The following is a 17492-nucleotide window of genomic DNA, read 5'->3' as shown; positions in this document are numbered from 1 at the left end:
AAAAAAGCATGAAGAAGTATACTTCAGGATTGGAAACTTACTACTTGTGGTAAAAAACTTGAAACGTTACCAAAAGAAGATCTCTCTAAGTTGCTGAATGATTTAATGACATCCATTAATGAATGTTCGAGTAGAAATTTAATAAGTGGATTTAGAGCTTGTGGTTTGGTGCCATTTAATCCTAATGCTGTGTATATAAAATTACCAAGTGGAAACATCTTGAGTCCTCGTAAAGCTTTAGGCTAGAGCCTTTTGACATATTAAATGAGAAAAAAAAATGAAGGTGGTGATAAGAAAGATGTTATGCAAAATAATATGAATACAAAAATATATCCAAAAAAAGACTTAAAATTGAACCAGGAAAATCTATTTCTGTAGAATATGATAGTGAAATAGAAACAGCATCTGAAGAGGAATCAGTCTCTATTGAATTTATGATAGATTACTGAAGAGATGTCTAAATTTTTTTAAAAAAACAGAGTTTATGTTACAAATTATTTGTTTATTCTTTAGTAGTCTCCTATTTTTTGCTTTTTCTGATATTTAATTAAAAAAAATTAGTAAGTTGTTTTAATCATTGGGTTAAAAATAATTTAAAAAAATCAAATTATTTTAGCTAATATGTTGCTTTAATCCTGTTTACATTTATTTTTATTGTCCCTTTTTTAATTTCTTGACATGTTTTAGGTATCCCTTTTTGAAATAAACGCTAACTTTAAGTTTAAATTACATTAATTGTGGTTAATAACACTTAATTTACATCCAGTGCTAAAAAAAAAATTTACTATGACAAAGTTACCCCATTGCCGGGTAACATTGACCACCTCATTATTTCCATAAAATCTTGGATTTGGTGAATACAATTAATACACCATTTTACTAGTTAAATGACATTAGTAATGCACAACTTTGAGCATCAAAACAGTTTTGGGAAAATGTTTCTTTTTTTCAAAAAGTTACCTTCTTTATCAAAATCGGTACAAAGCTACCCCGGTTTACGGTAACAAAAAAAAAACAAAAAACAAAAGAAAACGACAACAACAAAAAACTAATTTAAAAACAAGAAAATGAAAATTTAATAAAAATTTTGTTCGCATTTGTTTTTAGAGAAAGTTATGATAAAATCAGAGGTTATAATCAATTTAAAAAATATATTTGAATGAAGCTGATGGAAAACTAATGCTATTTTTTAGAATAAATGAATAACAGCAACAAAATTTGTCATAAAATTTCTCTTGTTGCTTTTTGCCATTTTTTAATTTTTGAAAAAGGTACCCAGTCTACATTGAAAAAAATATATATGATTACTTAAATTTTTTTTTTTTTTTGGGTGTTAAAATTATTCATATGTATTTTTATTTTTACTAGTTTTGACACATTTTTATATTATTTAAAACTTTTAACATAATTAAATCAACTTTTAATTTAAATACTCTTAAAACTAAAAATACTAATATTAAAAAAAATTTTATTTTTGTTTCAGTGTATTGTCTACTTGTTCACTGATGATACTGGATAGTTTTGGAGTGTCCGGTTGTCTAAGATTGCTCAACATTTCCACTGAACGAACAGCTCTGAGACGCGCGATTTGCTATCGGCAACACTTGCGATTCTGTTTCAGGAGGTGTTTAATGTTTTATATTTGTTTTCTTTTCTTTTCTTCTTGATGAAAATGTGTGTAAACATTTGCATAAACAGATAACGTCATCAGTATTGAAAACAATTTTCTAATTATGGTTTTTAGTGATTTATTTGTGTTTTTAATGAACTAATGTCCAACGGGATGGTAAAAGTTGCAATATAATTTTTAAAAAAGCGGTTTTTCAAACACTGTTCTAGTGTAAACATCACCAATAGCTTCAAATGGAATGTTCTTATTACTATAACAATATAATCTTTTTGGCAAACATTAAAATTTTTAGAATGGCACAGCACAAGCACCTGTGAATCGCTAAGAATTTGATCTCCAAGATTGACGCCATGACTGAGAATTTAAAAGCCAAGTCCGAGCCCAGCCCTCTAAATGCTAATGCCAACGATACAAAGTCAAAGCCAACGCTAAAAAATTAAGATTGAGGCCAAGACATTAGCCAAAGTCAAAACCAGCGCCCTCAAGATCGATATGCCTGCAAAACTTTGCCTTGAAACCAAATATTATGCATTATATATATATATATATATATATATATATATATATATATATATATATATATATATATATATATATATATATATATATATATATATATATATATATATATATATTTGAAATCTTAAATGTATATATGGAATCTTAGTGCAGGATTTTTAAAGTTAAATTTAGATATTCTATTTAGTTTCATAGGCGTTATTTCATAAACATGTCATATATACACATCAATTAGCGTTATTCAAACTTTTGAAAAACTTACTCCTGATTCTTACTTAGTTCTTCTTAGTGTTATATAAAGCTTAAATTTAGATTATAAGATATTATGTGATGTATTATACAAATTTACAGTTTTTTTCCATTTTTGAAACAAATTTTAAAACAATATATATATATATATATATATCGAAATAAACTTAGATTTAAAAACTGTTGAAATGCTGTTCTTTACACCAAAAAGCAATGAAAGAACTTTTGTTAACAAATATTATCGAAAAATATTCTGAAAAATAAAACTTAGAATGTAAAGAAAGTTTGATATGCTCGGAAGTTCCGATAATTTCCGAATGTCCGGACGCCGAACCTAAGAGAACTTATTCGTCATCACTATCATGTTTCATTATTAAATTAAATATTAAACTGATATTTTAATCACTCTGAAGAAAAAGTGTTTTCAAAACATTAGCAGCTATTGTTGATTGTATCGCATGGATGTATTATACTACTCATTACAAAAATTAATCAATATATTCTGATTTCAAAAAGCGCTATGATAAGACAGGATAGAAGCGTTGTTTTAAAATTCTACGCGACAGGTAATCTGTAATGTTATGTGATTTAACGTTAATCGTTATTTTTACGTTTTATTTGTTCAAACGTTCTTTTTCTTTGCATTCCTAATGAATCACAAACAAACTCTCAACAAGTAATATTTCTTTGTCTTTGTACTTTATTAGCTTTTAAACCTAAACAGTAACGGTAAAGGATAATGTAATGGTTAAATAATTTGCAATGGTCGACCCAAACGGTTTAGAAAGTACAAGAAATAAAATTTTTTAGGGAAAAGAAATTTCAAAGGTGCATTTAATATCAATATGAAATAGAATCTGTGAAAATGCTCGAGTAAAAGCAGCGACCCGTATCATTTACTTAAAAATAGGGAGCTGTCAAGTTCAAACCAAACAATTTTCGATTGCTTGATGAAATAGTTATTATTAACGGTTAATTTAATAAGATGGGACGGAATCAATTTAAACTTAGTACTCTACTTTTAATATTACATTTTTTAGTGTGTTTTTTTACAGGAGCTTCGGTTTATTTGTTTTTGGAGTTACAGCCAGTTTTTGTCTACTATTTATGATAAATTATACAGCATTTTGAAAAAAAAAAAGAAAAGAAAAGAAAAGATGCATTAAGTTTGTTAGTTCTTTTATTCACTATACCTTAGAAAAGTAACTGTTTAATAAGCTTTTTTTGCATGACAAGAAAATTATTTTTTTAATATGCTACCAACTTTTTCGGTACGTTGTTTCTATTAAGAATAATATTAATAAAAAAGTAATGAACTGACTTGGTTAGTTCATTACATTTTTTATTAATTACTCTTAATAGAAACAACGTACCGAAAAATATAGTAAAAAAATAAAGTAGATGCACAAATCTTTTTTCTTCTCAAACCAATTGTTTTTCATAACTATTTTATTAATTAATGTAAGTTTGAACACCTTCTATAAAAGTTTCCATAAAACTGCTAGCAATGACCAGATTAGTCTGAATTTTACTTTAAAATTTAAAAAGGACTGAAAATTAAGATACATATAAACGGATCGAAAACCAAGAAGTGATGGAGCAAAATGGCAGTTGTTAAGAAAAGCTCTAAGATCAGCAGCAAAGAAATATCAAGCAGATTATCAATTTCCGAGAGTAGAATAAGATTTATTTCCTTGAAAACTGAGCTGCGCCTTCTTCAAGATCAGATTCTTATTTCTTCATTCTACTTCAGTTCCCTTCCTTTTATATTTAAAACCAGATAGCACACTTGCTGAAACATTCTCTTCAACTTCTGTTTGCCTACTAGAGTTGCTAGAGTACTACTAGATTAGACTAGTACTAGACTAGACTAGTAATATTAGTTGCTAGAGCCTACTATATTTGCCTTCAGCTGAAAGTGATATAGCAAATATAACAAAAGTTTCATTCATTTCCTCATAGAAGTTGTATAAAAATAGTTATAGTTCACTGCATGACGCTGCACCACTGCAACTTTTTATTTGAACTTCCCTAATAAAAAACGAAATATTTAACAAACTAACGTAAAGAAATTGGAAACACAAACCATATACAGCTAAGAATGTATTTTCTCGGATATTATGCCAGTTTTTTGGAACTTAATAAATTTTAGTATAGACAGAAATAGAAGATGAGGTCAACACTGTTTACAAACAAGATCATTGACTACTAGCCTGTAGTTGAAATGTGGATCACGTTGACAAGCGCATAAGTACTACTATGGTTGTTGTTGTGGTGCAACGCTACGTAGGCCGTCCGTTAACTTTTGTGAATGACACGTAAATAATATTGATCAGTCCCCCATTTTATTTAATTGGTAAAACTTGCAACAGTATACAACAGGGTTGCTGAGTTTAAACGTGGTTTTAAACGCCTTGAAGATGATCCAAACACTGGACGTCCAAGAACTGGACGTCATAACACCAGAAATTAGTCCATGCTATGACGTTTATTATTTAACAGTTGAAAGTACGTAAAACACCTGAGGCCCTAGGCATCCCCGAAGAACAGCCCTACATTTTACATGAAGAGTTTAAAATGAGTTTAAAATAAAGTTTTGTCCAAGATAGGCCCCTTTTTTTTCGTTATCAATTGATCAAAAAAGTATTTGAATGCATGTTTCTCAAACATTTTTGGATTGTTTAAGAAAAAACAAATGGGCTTCTAGCTTCATTTCTTAACCGTTGATGAAATTTGAACTTATTACTTTACACAAATTTTTTAGGGGGTTACAAAGGTATTTTTGTTGATGGATTATTTTCAGCAAGGTAAATATTCAATTCTAAATGTTATACAAGCTTTTTAAATCAACTGGATAGAAGAACTCGCGAGCTTATACAAGGGTTAGCGAGGGAAAAAAAATTTTCATCAAGAAGACGACAATGGCTAAAATCAATAAAGTATATTGTTAAAAATTATATATTATATGAAATTATTATATTATATAAAATGCAAATAATTGCTCGACTATCCATTGCATTCGCCAGATTTAGCCCCCAGTGACTGTTACCTATTTCCAAACCTAAATAAATACCTTCCTGGCAGCATTTTACTTTCGATGAAAATACAAGTGTAGCCGTTAGCGCACAAACCGGAATAGCAGTACTGTCTGGACTCCAGTTTATATTAATGCTATTTTACCGATCTTTTGCTATTCTGTGAATCTGCAAGGAAAACACACAATTCAACCTCTTTTCTTATCTAAATATATTGTGAATACATCGTTAAAAAATACATATAATATTGACGAAATTAATAAAATGTGAGCGTTCCCTGTCTATTATTTGTCACTGCTGTTTATTTTTAGCATAATGCTATGAATTATTTGCGCAAATCGAAGAAAAAAGTTACACAAAGGTTTGAAATAAGAATTTAAAAGGTCTGGCGGCGAAATAGTAAAAATAAACTTATTAAAAAGATTCTACGCATTTTTTTTTGATGCGATCATCAAAACGCACCAGAAATCGAATGACGACATTCAAAAAACGAAAGTTTTACGGATATGAAGGGGGCTTTTGTGCAATCAGATCGTAAATCCAACGAAAGTGATTCTGAGGAGAAAGTTAAAAAAGATGATATTTAAAATAAAAGAAATAACACTGAAAATGAAAAAGCCAGCGTAGACGCTTCAATTGAAACTGGTGAAGTTGTAAGTGTTACGGATCATGAGCCTGCTCTGCGTTATACTAAACTTTGTTCGGAAAAATTTCCAAACTCAACTTTTTAATATTTTTAACAATCAACATAATCTTCTAAAACTTTCAGTTTCAAATCTCACAACAAAACACCTCTTTCAAATACTCTTTGGAATTATTACTAAGCATCGGCGATTGGTTTTGTTTTGGTTTTTCTGTTTGTTTTTTAACGAATAGTAACGAATAGTTACCAACTTCTATAGGTAAGATAAATCGAACTTTCTGTAATTTCTTAAATAAGAACTCTTTATGCGTTAAAAATAGAAAAGCTTTTGAAAAGACGAGTTTCAGTTCATGAAAAATTGGTTATTTTGAAAAACAAGATTTATTCAAATAGCATTTCTGCGCAATATCTCGAAGGGCTGAAACAGGTATCACAATTTTTTTTTCTGTCTAAATATATAAATTATTTTTCATTCGATTTATTTCAAATAACTGATTGAAGTTTGTTTTTTAACTGTTAAAATTCGTTAAAAACAGAAAAAATAAACCGCGACGCCTAAATATTACTGAATCAGATAACTTCTTTTGACGGACATAATGCTTAAAAAATTATTTCATTATGGTTCATCGTTTTGTTTAAATGGCATTTAATTTGTATCTAATTGAACAATACTTAGTTTTCATTATTAAACCAGAAAACCAGCATATATTATTTACAAACAATTTCTTTTGGATTCACTTATTAGATTTTTTCATTTAATTATTCAAAAGTTATAAAGCATAAAATCAAATTTCGTGCACTGACACCAATTTTCAGTTTTTGAATACACGTTTTTTTTCTTTACAAGAAACATGTTTATAAGAAACTAGAACTAGAAGCCCAAAAATTTTAAAAAACTTAGTACAAAGTTATTTTTCTATAAGAAACTTAGTTTATTAAGAGTTCGAGGAATAGTTCATATTTTGTGTTCTTTTCAGGGGCAACCTTAAGGATTATATGACATTGAATGATATTGACGGAATTCAAATAATTTTAGTTGACTGTAAAATATATTATCTTACTTGTATTTTCAAATTGTAATTTATGTACTTTTTCTCTCTTTTGTTAACATGAAGTTTAAGAAACTTTTAAAAAACTTTTAGTACTAGAGTTGTAAAAAAAAGTACCCTTAAAAGAAGAAACTTTCTAGTTCCAGTCCATTTGCTTGGTTTCTTACAAAAAAAAAAAAGTGAACCAATTACGAAAAAACTACTGAGGCAACGATAATATAATGATTTTTTTTTGTTGAAAAAACACAGCCTAAAATTTAACAAAAAAATCTATGGCTTCCTTGGGAGTTAATTATGGCAGGATTTCACCAGTAGATAATAAAATTTTGAAAAAATGCAATTCCGTTCTAAAAAAAAGATCACTTCGTTTTTTTCAGTTATTTAAGTTTGATGGTGAATAAAGCTACAAAAAAGTTTCAGATAATTTGTAAAGAGAATTAGCATCAAACTAAATTTGGTTGCTGCCCATATTAAGGTCATTAAAAATATTTCATAAGGTTAGATTTACGATTCCAGTTTTTGAAATAGCTTGAGGAGTTCTTATAATAAAACTAGTATGGCGAGATCAAATGACTTTAACCATTGATGAGTGGGAGGATCGTTTTTGAATACCTGGATGCAGTTCTTCGATAATTTTGTAATTTTCATCGGCAGCATCGAGAGTTTAGAATTCCTTCTAAGGTTCCCAAATAATTCTGCTCCGTCTGATACCTATTTTTTTAATTTTGCTTTTTCGGCTTCCGTCAATATAGTTGCTCTTTCTACACTTTTTGGATGGTGATCGTTTGATTTTTCTCTAGTAGTGCATTTAAAAATCTTGAACTTTTTATGAGCTTGTTTTATAAATGCCTTATATTTTACTAAGTTGATGGCATTATCCAATATTTCCTTTTGTGTAAGTTTCTGTATATTTTTTTGAGACACAATTAAAGCTCAATATAAATTATAAATAAAATAAAAAAATTTAACTATGCAATTGACAAAGATAATTGTTTTTGATTCGCGCCGATAACAATCAAAAACAATTTATATTGTTATTAGCACCATCAAGCGGCCAGATGTATAACCAAAGAACAAAACCATTTTTTGTTTAGAAAGTAATTATATTTTTTAGAAAGTAATTATATTTTTTTTTTTTTTTTTTTTTTTTTTTCTTTTTTTTTTTTTTGCGGCATCGTAAGAGCAAGACGTGTTTTTGAAAAAATTTTCAATATGGAAGTTACAATGAAAAATATTGAAAAACTAATAACCAACAAACTGGAAGAACAAAAAAAAAGGTATTCTTAGTGAAACTATCAACCTTTTAAAAAAACAGGAAAAGATATTTAGCGATATCATAAGTGCAAATCTAAAAATATTAACAGATCGGCTTGACAAACTTGAAAACGAATTTAATAAAAGCAAATCGAATGTTAAAATAATTGAAAAAGACATCAACGATATAAAGGAAAGCATCAACTTTCAGGAAGAAAATTTCTTAAAAAAATTATCGGAAACAAACAGTCTGATGGCTAGCGAAATTAACAATTTAAAAAAAAAAAATATTGACCTTGAAAATCGTTCACGCCGTAATAACCTAAGGATTGATGGCTTATCTGAGCTGCCCATGGAATCTTGGAATGACTGTACAAAGAAAGTTAAAGATCTATTTAGAAATAAACTGGAAATCTCTGAAGACGTAATAATTGAAAGAGCTCACCGCATTGGAAAAATAAATGAAGATAACTCTCCAAGAACTATAATAATTAAACTACTAGACTTCCAAAATAAAAATAAAATCTTAACGCTATCAAAAAAACTCAAAGGAACCGGAATATTCAATAATGAAGACTACGCGAACGAAACGATGGAAATAAGAAAAAAGCTATGGGAAGATGTTAAAAGATTCCGAAAGGAAGGTAAATTTGCTATAATCAAATATGATAAAATATTCGTCAGAGATTTTCGTAAATAACTTTAATTTTAAAAAAGTACTTAATCGAGATATGTGAAATAGTTCTGTACATTTTTTATTATGCTAGCACGTTTTGATTTATCGCACTTTACGCTGACTGACGCAAACATAAACAAAACAATAGATTTTGAAACGCTGCGTTTCAATGCCTTCGAAACTGCTAATAATATTTTACTAAACGATTTTTACGACTCTGATGCGCAAATTTTTCACAGAAATAATTTTGATTCGAAATATTTTGAAACTGAAACTTTTAAAATTGAACTCGAAACTTTAAAAAATAGTTTTACTGCAATACACATAAATATAAGAAGTATAAATAAAAATTTTGATAAACTAAAACACTTTCTAATAGATTGCAATTACTCATTTAGTATGATTTGCATAACCGAAACGTGGTGTTCTGATGAATTACTTCAAACGAACACAAATTTTCAAATTCCAAATTATAAACTAATATCTTTTGAAAGAAAAACAAATAAAAGGGGAGGAGGGATCGCAACGTATATCCGAAATAATCAAGTGTTTAAAGTAAGACAAGACCTCTCTATCTCTGATACTGATAGTGAAGTCTTTACTATTGAGATAACGGGTAATAAATCAAAAAGTATTATAATTTCCACTTGCTATAGACCTCCAGAAGGTGATATAAATAAATTTACAAATTTTTTTAATGAAATCTTTCTCAAAATAAATGATAAGGGAAAAAATATTTTCTTTATAGGGGATTTAAATATTAACAGTTTAAACTACAAAGAAAACGCTGATACTAAACTCTTTTTTGATAATCTGTTTCAATTGTGTATCCTCCCAATCATCAACAAACCTACCCGAGTAACCCCAACCTCCGTTTCTGCTATAGACAATATATTAACAAATACATTTCTAGAAACCTCTTTAAAAGCAGGAATTATCAAAACCGATATATCAGATCATTTTCCTATTTATTTTTCATTATCTCAAGATCTAAAAACCTTTAACAATACCAAAACCAAAATTTATAAAAGAAAAATCAATCAAATCTCTATCAAAAATTTTAAAGACTCGCTATCTATAGTAAATTGGGATGGAGTATATCAAGAATGTAACCTTGGACACACAAACTCCGCATACAATTTGTTTATTAATATTTTTCTAGACCACTACAATAAACATTTCCCTGTTGAAGAGAAAGAAATAAAGTTAAAACATTTAAACTGCCCATGGATAACTAACGGGATTAGAAAATCATCAAAAACAAAACAAAAATTATATATCAAGTTTTTAAAAAACAGAAATGAAACTAACTTAACTACATACAAGGAATACAAAAATCTGTTTGAAAAAATTAGAAAGAGTTCTAAAAAAATATATTATTCAAAACAACTACAAAAAAGCAAAGGTGATATTAAAAAAACCTGGAACATATTGAAAGAAATAATAGGTAAAAACCATACAAAATCAAATGATTTACCTGTTAAAATTATCGTTAATGAAACTGAATATATCGACAAAAATTCTATCGCTGAAAACTTTAATAGCTTTTTTGCAAACATAGGCCCTAACATGGCTTCAAATATTCAATGCCCTGATATCTCCTTCGAAACCTATATCACAAACCAACATCTCTGTTTAAATATTTTCTCTGGACTAAACCATGAAGAACTAGAAATTGCAAAAAACTCACTTAAGACGTATAAGGCTCCTGGGATAGACGACATTTGTAGCTATATAGTTGTAAATGTGTTTTCAGTGATAAAACAACCAATATATGAAATATTTAAATCTTCAATTATTACAGGATCTGTACCGAATAAATTAAAAATAGCTAAGGTAATACCAATATTAAAAACCGGAGATTCATTTACACTAAATAACTACAGACCAATCTCAGTTCTACCTGTATTTTCAAAACTTTTGGAGAGAGTAATATACAATAAACTGTATAAATATCTAACAAATAACAAAATCCTAAATGAAAAACAGTTTGGCTTCCAAAAGCAACATTCAACCGAACACGCAATTCTAGATCTTATTAATAATATAAATAACTCCTTTGAAAACAAAAAATACGTCCTTGGAGTCTTTGTTGATTTATCTAAGGCGTTTGACACAGTAGATCACGCTATTTTAATTAGGAAAATGGAAAAATATGGGATAAAAGGTGTTGCACTAAACTGGTTCAAAAACTTTTTACTAGACAGAAAACAATGCGTTATTGCTCATAAAAAAAAAGCTTCAAAATTACTCAAAATAAAATACGGTGTCCCCCAAGGTTCCATTCTTGCACCTCTCTTGTTTTTAATATACATAAACGATCTTCCTAAAGCCTCGAGTAAATTGGATGTCATAATGTTCGCAGACGACACTAATTTATTTTATGCATCCTCATCTATTACAGAACTTTATGAAACTACAAATACTGAACTTGAAAAAATAAACAGTTGGTTAAAATCTAACAAATTATCGCTAAACACAGAAAAAACCAAATACATTCTTTTTCATCCTAACTTTATAAAAATACCTTCCGATTTACCTTCGTTAAATATAGATAATAAAGTAATAGAGAGAACCCGAGCAACTAAATTTCTAGGGATACTTATTGATGAGAACATCTCTTGGAAATCACATATAGATATTTTAAATACTAAAATATCAAAAAACATTGGTATCCTTTACAAAGCAAGTTCTATACTGTCTCCTGATAATTTAAAGTTATATCGAAACAAAAACATGCTGCACTATATCGAAAACAAAAACATGCTGCAAGAATAGTTTTTAATAAGGATAGACTCTCGCATGCTGAGCCACTATTAAAAAATTTGAAAGCATTAAATGTATATCAAATCAATATATTCCAAAATTTGTTATTTATGCTCAAATATAAACTTGGACTTGTTCCTTCTCACTTTTCAAAGAATTTCTTTCAAAATAGCAACAATAGATACCATACCAGAGGAACGGGAAACTTCAAAGTACCTTTCCAAAAAACTACTCTCTCGCGCTTTTCTATTTCGTACCGTGGTCCTTGTCTATATAACAAATTAGTATCCAAAAATACCCAACTGGAAAAATCGAATAACTTAAATACTCTGAAAACATTATTAAAAGATCTTATTTTAAACACTAACAACTTTATGAACTTTTATTAAGCCTAAAACATTCAAAACTATATATAAAACTAACTTTGTTCCGAAACCAATATCAACTCTAATAACTCTAAAAACTGTAAATAACTCAAAAACAAACAACAACAACAACAGTAATAAATTATATTATTTATCAACACTAATAAATAAATAAATTTTTATTTATCAACACTATATATTAAAAAACGACTTTATATTACCTATTTAGCAAATCGTGTAAATTAAAAAAAAGAAAAAAAAAAAAAAAAAAAAATTTTTTTTTTTTTTTTTTTTTTTTTTTTTTTTTTTTTTTTTTGTTTTGTCTGCATTCTTTGTTTTTTGCATTTTTACTTTCATTCTGTCGAAACTGATGACATGATTTTTTAAATATAAATTTATTTTAAATTGAAGTATCCAAAAATATTAATAACGCAAAGCGGTTTCTTGATGACAAGACCATCGGTCTTCTGCAAGTTTCCCGCGTTCTTTGAAGTAATCTAACACTTTACAGTTTTATTTCATATAATATTTGTTATAACGTAATCTTGTGATTTTTAACTATACTTAAACTGTAAAGATTGTATTATATATTACGAGTTTATAAAGATTAAAGAACAAAAAAATTAAAAAAAAAAAAAAAAAAAAAAAAAAAAAAAAATATTTTAAAACTATTATTTTTTCTTTCGTTTTTAAGTAAATTTAATTAAAATGTATTTTTTTTTAAAAAAAAAAAAATTTTAGTTTTACGATAACTATATTTTTGAAATATCTGAAATGGTGAGAGTTTTAAGGAAGGCGTAAAGTTTTCAACTTAAAAATTACATCAAATATGATATTCGTATGTTGTTGGCGTAGTAAGTCCGCATAATTTTTGGGTGTTTTACAACATATTTTACGACGTTATTATTTTTTTTTTTGCACCTTATGATAGGAATTTTGAAATGTCATAGTTTGATTAGCACACTTAACGCGCGAAATTCATTTTAAGTTTTTTTAAAGATTTTAAAGCAGATAATCACAGAGGAAAGTGTCACAAGGTTTATCAAAAATACAAGGACGGCAATAAACTATTTGTAGTTACTTAATCAAAAAAAGAGACGATTTCTGTGACTGCATGTTCAAATCATTCAATGTGTAAGGATGAAAAAAAACATATATATATATTTATATATATATATAACTTTTTTCCTATTTTTCTTGTATTTCATTCAAATAAATATTAAGTTATTTTGATTACGCATAAAATTTTTTTTATCTAAATGTTAAATTTCTCTACTGTTTAAGGTATTGTATAGCTAACTTTTTTTCGTATTTGTTTATATTAATTAGAGGTGTGCGAAACTCGAAGTTTCGAGTTCGAGTTCGAGTTTATTCAATAATCGAACTCGAATCGAATGTGTTTATTTAATCAAATATAATTCGAATTTCGAACATAAAGTTCGATATTTAAAAAGTTGCTGTAAAATAGTGTTAAAACGCTACAAAAAGTCGCTGTAAAATAATATTAAAACGCTTCAAAATGGAGGACGAGAGAGTAAGGAGCGTTATTTGGAATTATTTTGATAGGCGTAAAATTAACGATACTATTTTTGGTTTTTGTAAAATTGGAAAATGCAGTAAAAATATACCTTGTCCTACTTCATCTACAACTGGCTCATTTACTCACCTGAAAAGTTATCATAAGAAGGAATCAGCAGAGTGTGATAAAAAGCCACAAGAAGCAAAAAGAATGAAAAAGGAAGAAAATAAAGCTGGAAAACAACAGTCAATTAGTGTCATAGATCTGTGGGCTAAGAAAACAGCATGGACTTCTGATCACAAAAAAGCTAAAGAAATAACACGAGTTATTGGGCGCATGTTGCCTTTCGATTACCTTCCGTACGATTTCGTGGAAGGACAAGGTTTTCAGGCACTTATGAATTTAATGTACACTTTCACTAGTTTGTTTAATAACCTAGACCTCGAACGAATTTTTTGTTATCTCGATCGAACTCGATCGAAGATGAGAAACCTAATCTCGCACAGCTCTAATATTAATATATATTATTTATTTCTACAATATTTTTTATCGTATTTTTAACTTTAATTGTTTATTTATTTAAAGATAAAATGCTGAACTATTGCATTATTTTTTAGCTGTTAATAAAATAACCTCTCTGTAAGTCATCATTAATTTTATTTCAAAAAAATCCTGTAGAGATTGGAGTAAAAGCTGATTATTTTAAGAAACTATGACATATCCTGAGAGCATTGAGGAGGGGGAGGGGGAGGTGCCAAAAAGATCGCAATCTTTGAGAATATAGATAAAAAGATAGGATTCAATAAAGCAAAGAGCGGTGATAAATGAGTTTTTCACTTTGAAAACTTGTCACAATTCAAGTGTGTTGAACTTCAAAAAATGTTATTTTTCATTTTAGGCTTGATAACGAAAGATGCTAAATGATTCTTTAATTCAATCAAATGAATCTGATTCGTTACTTCAATCAAATTTACCGTTCAGTAAAGTTGAAAACAATGCAACAAAAATTGTATATGCTGTTTTAATTGGCCTCGGCCTACTAGTTAACATTTTTGTAGTCATTATCTTCTTTATGAAAAATGATAAAAAAACGAAGTTCTGCAGATTCCTACTTCAACTGTCTCTTATTAACATCGGACAGTATATTGGTGTAATACCGTACTTGACTATCGATCTACGAAAAATTCCTTCGCAAAATAAATATCTTGAAAGTTTTCTGTGTAGTGTAAGCGATGGACACAGCACAATGCTTGTCTTTTCGACGGCATCCTGCGTCTTGTTGACTTTTATGTCCATTTTAAGATGCGAGCTAATGATCAATCCGTTTTGCAAATTGATAAATGATCAAAACTTGAACAAAGTGTTTACAATCACATGGCTGTTTGGTTGTTTATCATTCTTGCCCTATATGTTATCTTACAAGTTAGACCACAAAGCTGGAATTTGCTTTCGTAAATGGGTGATCAACGATTCTTTTGGATTTACTTACATGAGTATTATGTATACATTTGGATTAATATTACCGATTTTAGCGATGACCACAGCATGTATAACTAGTTATATCAAACTAAATTCTGGAAGTTTAACAGAAAACTCTGTGCAGAGAAAGCGAAAATATATTCTCATTCGACTGAGTTGTTTAATTACGATTTTCACAATGACGTGGTTCCCATATTCTGTGTACTGGTTGATGACGTACACGACCTACGTCAAAAATGATGCCGATAAACAACTGAAGAGGTTAAAAGTGCTTCGTTACGTTTTGATGCCTAGTTTGATTGGAGGCATTGTTGGACCATTATTCAACGTTCATAATTGGGCACCTTTAAGAAAATCAATTCAAGAATTTATTTCTAAATGCAAAAAATCAAATGAGGGAAACAAACAAAAAAATTATGCTGTTAATGCAAAAATTGAAAATCAGACAGAAAGTAATAGCAATCAACAAAGCGATTGTAGTTATCTTTAAGTGAAGCTGTTGTTAATTGAACCAGGAGTAAGTAAAGCTGGTGTTTAAACTTAAATAGCGAATGAAAATGAATTCTTCAGATTCTTACTTAACTGTTAGTAGCAATCAAGCTGTTACAAACACCATTAAAAAAAATTATTAATGATTAATTTTTTTAAAAACATAATATTTTTAGATTAATTTTTTTAAAAACATAATATTTTTAGATTAATAAAAGCACATATTTCACACCAATTTATACACAGAAGTTAACCTTTCTTTCTGTTACACTTGTTTTTTAAAAAGTTGACAAGCAGAAGGTAATAACCAACAAAATAAGAAAATTTTAGCGAAATGAAAGCCAATTAAAAAGGAGAGGGAGGTCCACTAAGAATGTGTGTGAGGAAAAATTTGTCGTCTCCGGTTGTTTTAAGGATTAAGGGCATTTCCCAAGAGTTATATTTAGACAAAAATATATAATAACAACCATTTATACTTCTGGCTTTAAATTGGAACTTGAAAATTAAAAAAATTGGAATGTGCTTCAAAAAATTTGCGCGTTTACATTTATATTAGCAAAGCTGTTATAAAAAAAAGCTGAAATCTATGGCCAAATTACCACGGATAAATATTTCCATCAATCGGAATGTAAATATATCTAATGTTCTTAACTATAAAATCTAAATCAAAATGCTTTTCTGTTATGCTGTATTGGGTGCAGCAAAATGAATATATCTAATATATATATATATATATATATATATATATATATATATATATATATATATATATATATATATATATATATATATATATATATATATATATTAGCTCTTATTATATATATATATATATATATATATATATATATATATATATATATATATATATATATATATATATAATAAGAGCTAATAAAAAGTTCAATTATTGTAAACAAATCTTTAATAAAAATTAAAGCGATTTCCCAGCAAGCACACAACGTTGAAACAACGTTGAAATAACGTTGATCGACGTTATTTCAACGTTGTTTCAAAGTTGAAATAACGTTGATCAAAGTCGATCAACGACAAAGAGTTACTCGTAATCGTCATTTTATGCTTACTTATAATAATCTTACTCATACTGCTGAAGAGTTGATTGAGTTTTTTACTAGGAAGAGATGGAATTATATTTTTCAGAAAGAACGTGGAGAGAATGGCACTGAACGTTTTCAAATATATATTCGTGTTTTACGTAGATTATATGTTACCTCATTGTTTGATGCTTTTGCTGAATCGAATGTCCATACTCATATTCAAAGTGTACGTAAAGTTGCTGATGCTATGCGTTATTGCTCAAAGGTTGATACTAGAATATCTGAAGATTTCTACAGTGGTATACGTGAGGAGATTGTGCCTAAACGAGTTTCAAACTTGATTACTTATAAAAGGAACCCTAACGGTTTACATATAAAATTCACTCATATATATTTACTTGTATATGCTTGCTGGGTTTCTTCAAAAAAAAAGATTTTGTTGTGTATGCCGTCGTTATAAAATCTAAGAAGAAAGTTCACAAGATTAGTGTATGGAGAAAAATTTTTTATGTCCATGGAAAATGGAAGCAAATGATTTTCATTAGTAAAAGTAACTTTGAAGTAATAAAGAGAAAAAGCAAAGCTCTTAAACGTGAAAAGTATAGCAATTCTATTGACGTGATTAGCAGTCATGGTGACGGTGGGAATGTTAGTATTTGAAGCTGCTTTTGTTTTAATGGAGTAGGTTTGTGTTTTATCTATACAGTTCAAATCAACCAACACACGTACATAAAACGCTAGAGAATTATTATTATGCAGAA

General features: G+C 28.3%; 2 protein-coding genes and 1 long non-coding RNA gene across 7 annotated transcripts; all 3 read left to right on the top strand.

Moving 5' to 3' along the window:
* Positions 1–1188: 1188 nt before the first annotated feature.
* On the top strand, positions 1189–2142 carry LOC149890166 (uncharacterized). The gene is made up of 3 exons (XR_016452223.1): positions 1189–1271; positions 1484–1624; positions 1923–2142. It is a non-coding gene; the product is annotated as an uncharacterized LOC149890166 (long non-coding RNA).
* Positions 2143–2739: 597 nt separating this feature from the next.
* Positions 2740–15901, top strand: LOC149890164 (uncharacterized). Of its 5 annotated transcripts, none has more exons than XR_016452191.1 (2): positions 2740–2964; positions 3209–3516. XR_016452191.1 is itself a non-coding variant. In XM_090086327.1 (2 exons), exon 2 carries the CDS (start codon positions 14619–14621, stop codon positions 15672–15674), a length of 1056 nt encoding a protein of 351 aa, XP_089942453.1. In that variant the 5' UTR covers positions 2778–2964; positions 14604–14618; the 3' UTR covers positions 15675–15901. The 5 variants fall into 5 exon arrangements, 4 of the variants coding, with proteins under 4 accessions (XP_089942453.1, XP_089942451.1, XP_089942454.1 ...); XM_090086327.1 differs by lacking the exon at positions 3209–3516 and adding an exon at positions 14604–15901 and having other exon boundaries at positions 2778–2964; XM_090086325.1 differs by lacking the exons at positions 2740–2964; positions 3209–3516 and adding exons at positions 5642–6503; positions 14604–15901.
* On the top strand, positions 8270–12418 carry LOC149890165 (uncharacterized). The gene has a single exon (XM_090086324.1). The coding sequence runs from the start codon at positions 9140–9142 to the stop codon at positions 11831–11833; it is 2694 nt and encodes an 897-aa protein (XP_089942450.1). The 5' UTR covers positions 8270–9139; the 3' UTR covers positions 11834–12418.
* Positions 15902–17492: the final 1591 nt, after the last annotated feature.

This window comes from Hydra viridissima, unplaced genomic scaffold (genome assembly GCF_058129835.1).
Source record: "Hydra viridissima isolate aposymbiotic clone 2 unplaced genomic scaffold, HvirCarnegie_v1 scaffold_4, whole genome shotgun sequence".
Lineage (NCBI taxonomy): Eukaryota > Metazoa > Cnidaria > Hydrozoa > Anthoathecata > Hydridae > Hydra > Hydra viridissima.
Note: the sequence above shows the minus strand (reverse complement) of the source record. Positions and strands in the feature narration are given on the sequence as shown.

Excerpts from the sequence above, each read along its gene's own strand:
- LOC149890165 (XM_090086324.1), top strand. The coding sequence starts at position 9,140 with ATGCTAGCACGTTTTGATTTATCGCACTTTACGCTGACTGACGCAAAC.
- LOC149890164 (XM_090086327.1), top strand. The coding sequence starts at position 14,619 with ATGCTAAATGATTCTTTAATTCAATCAAATGAATCTGATTCGTTACTT.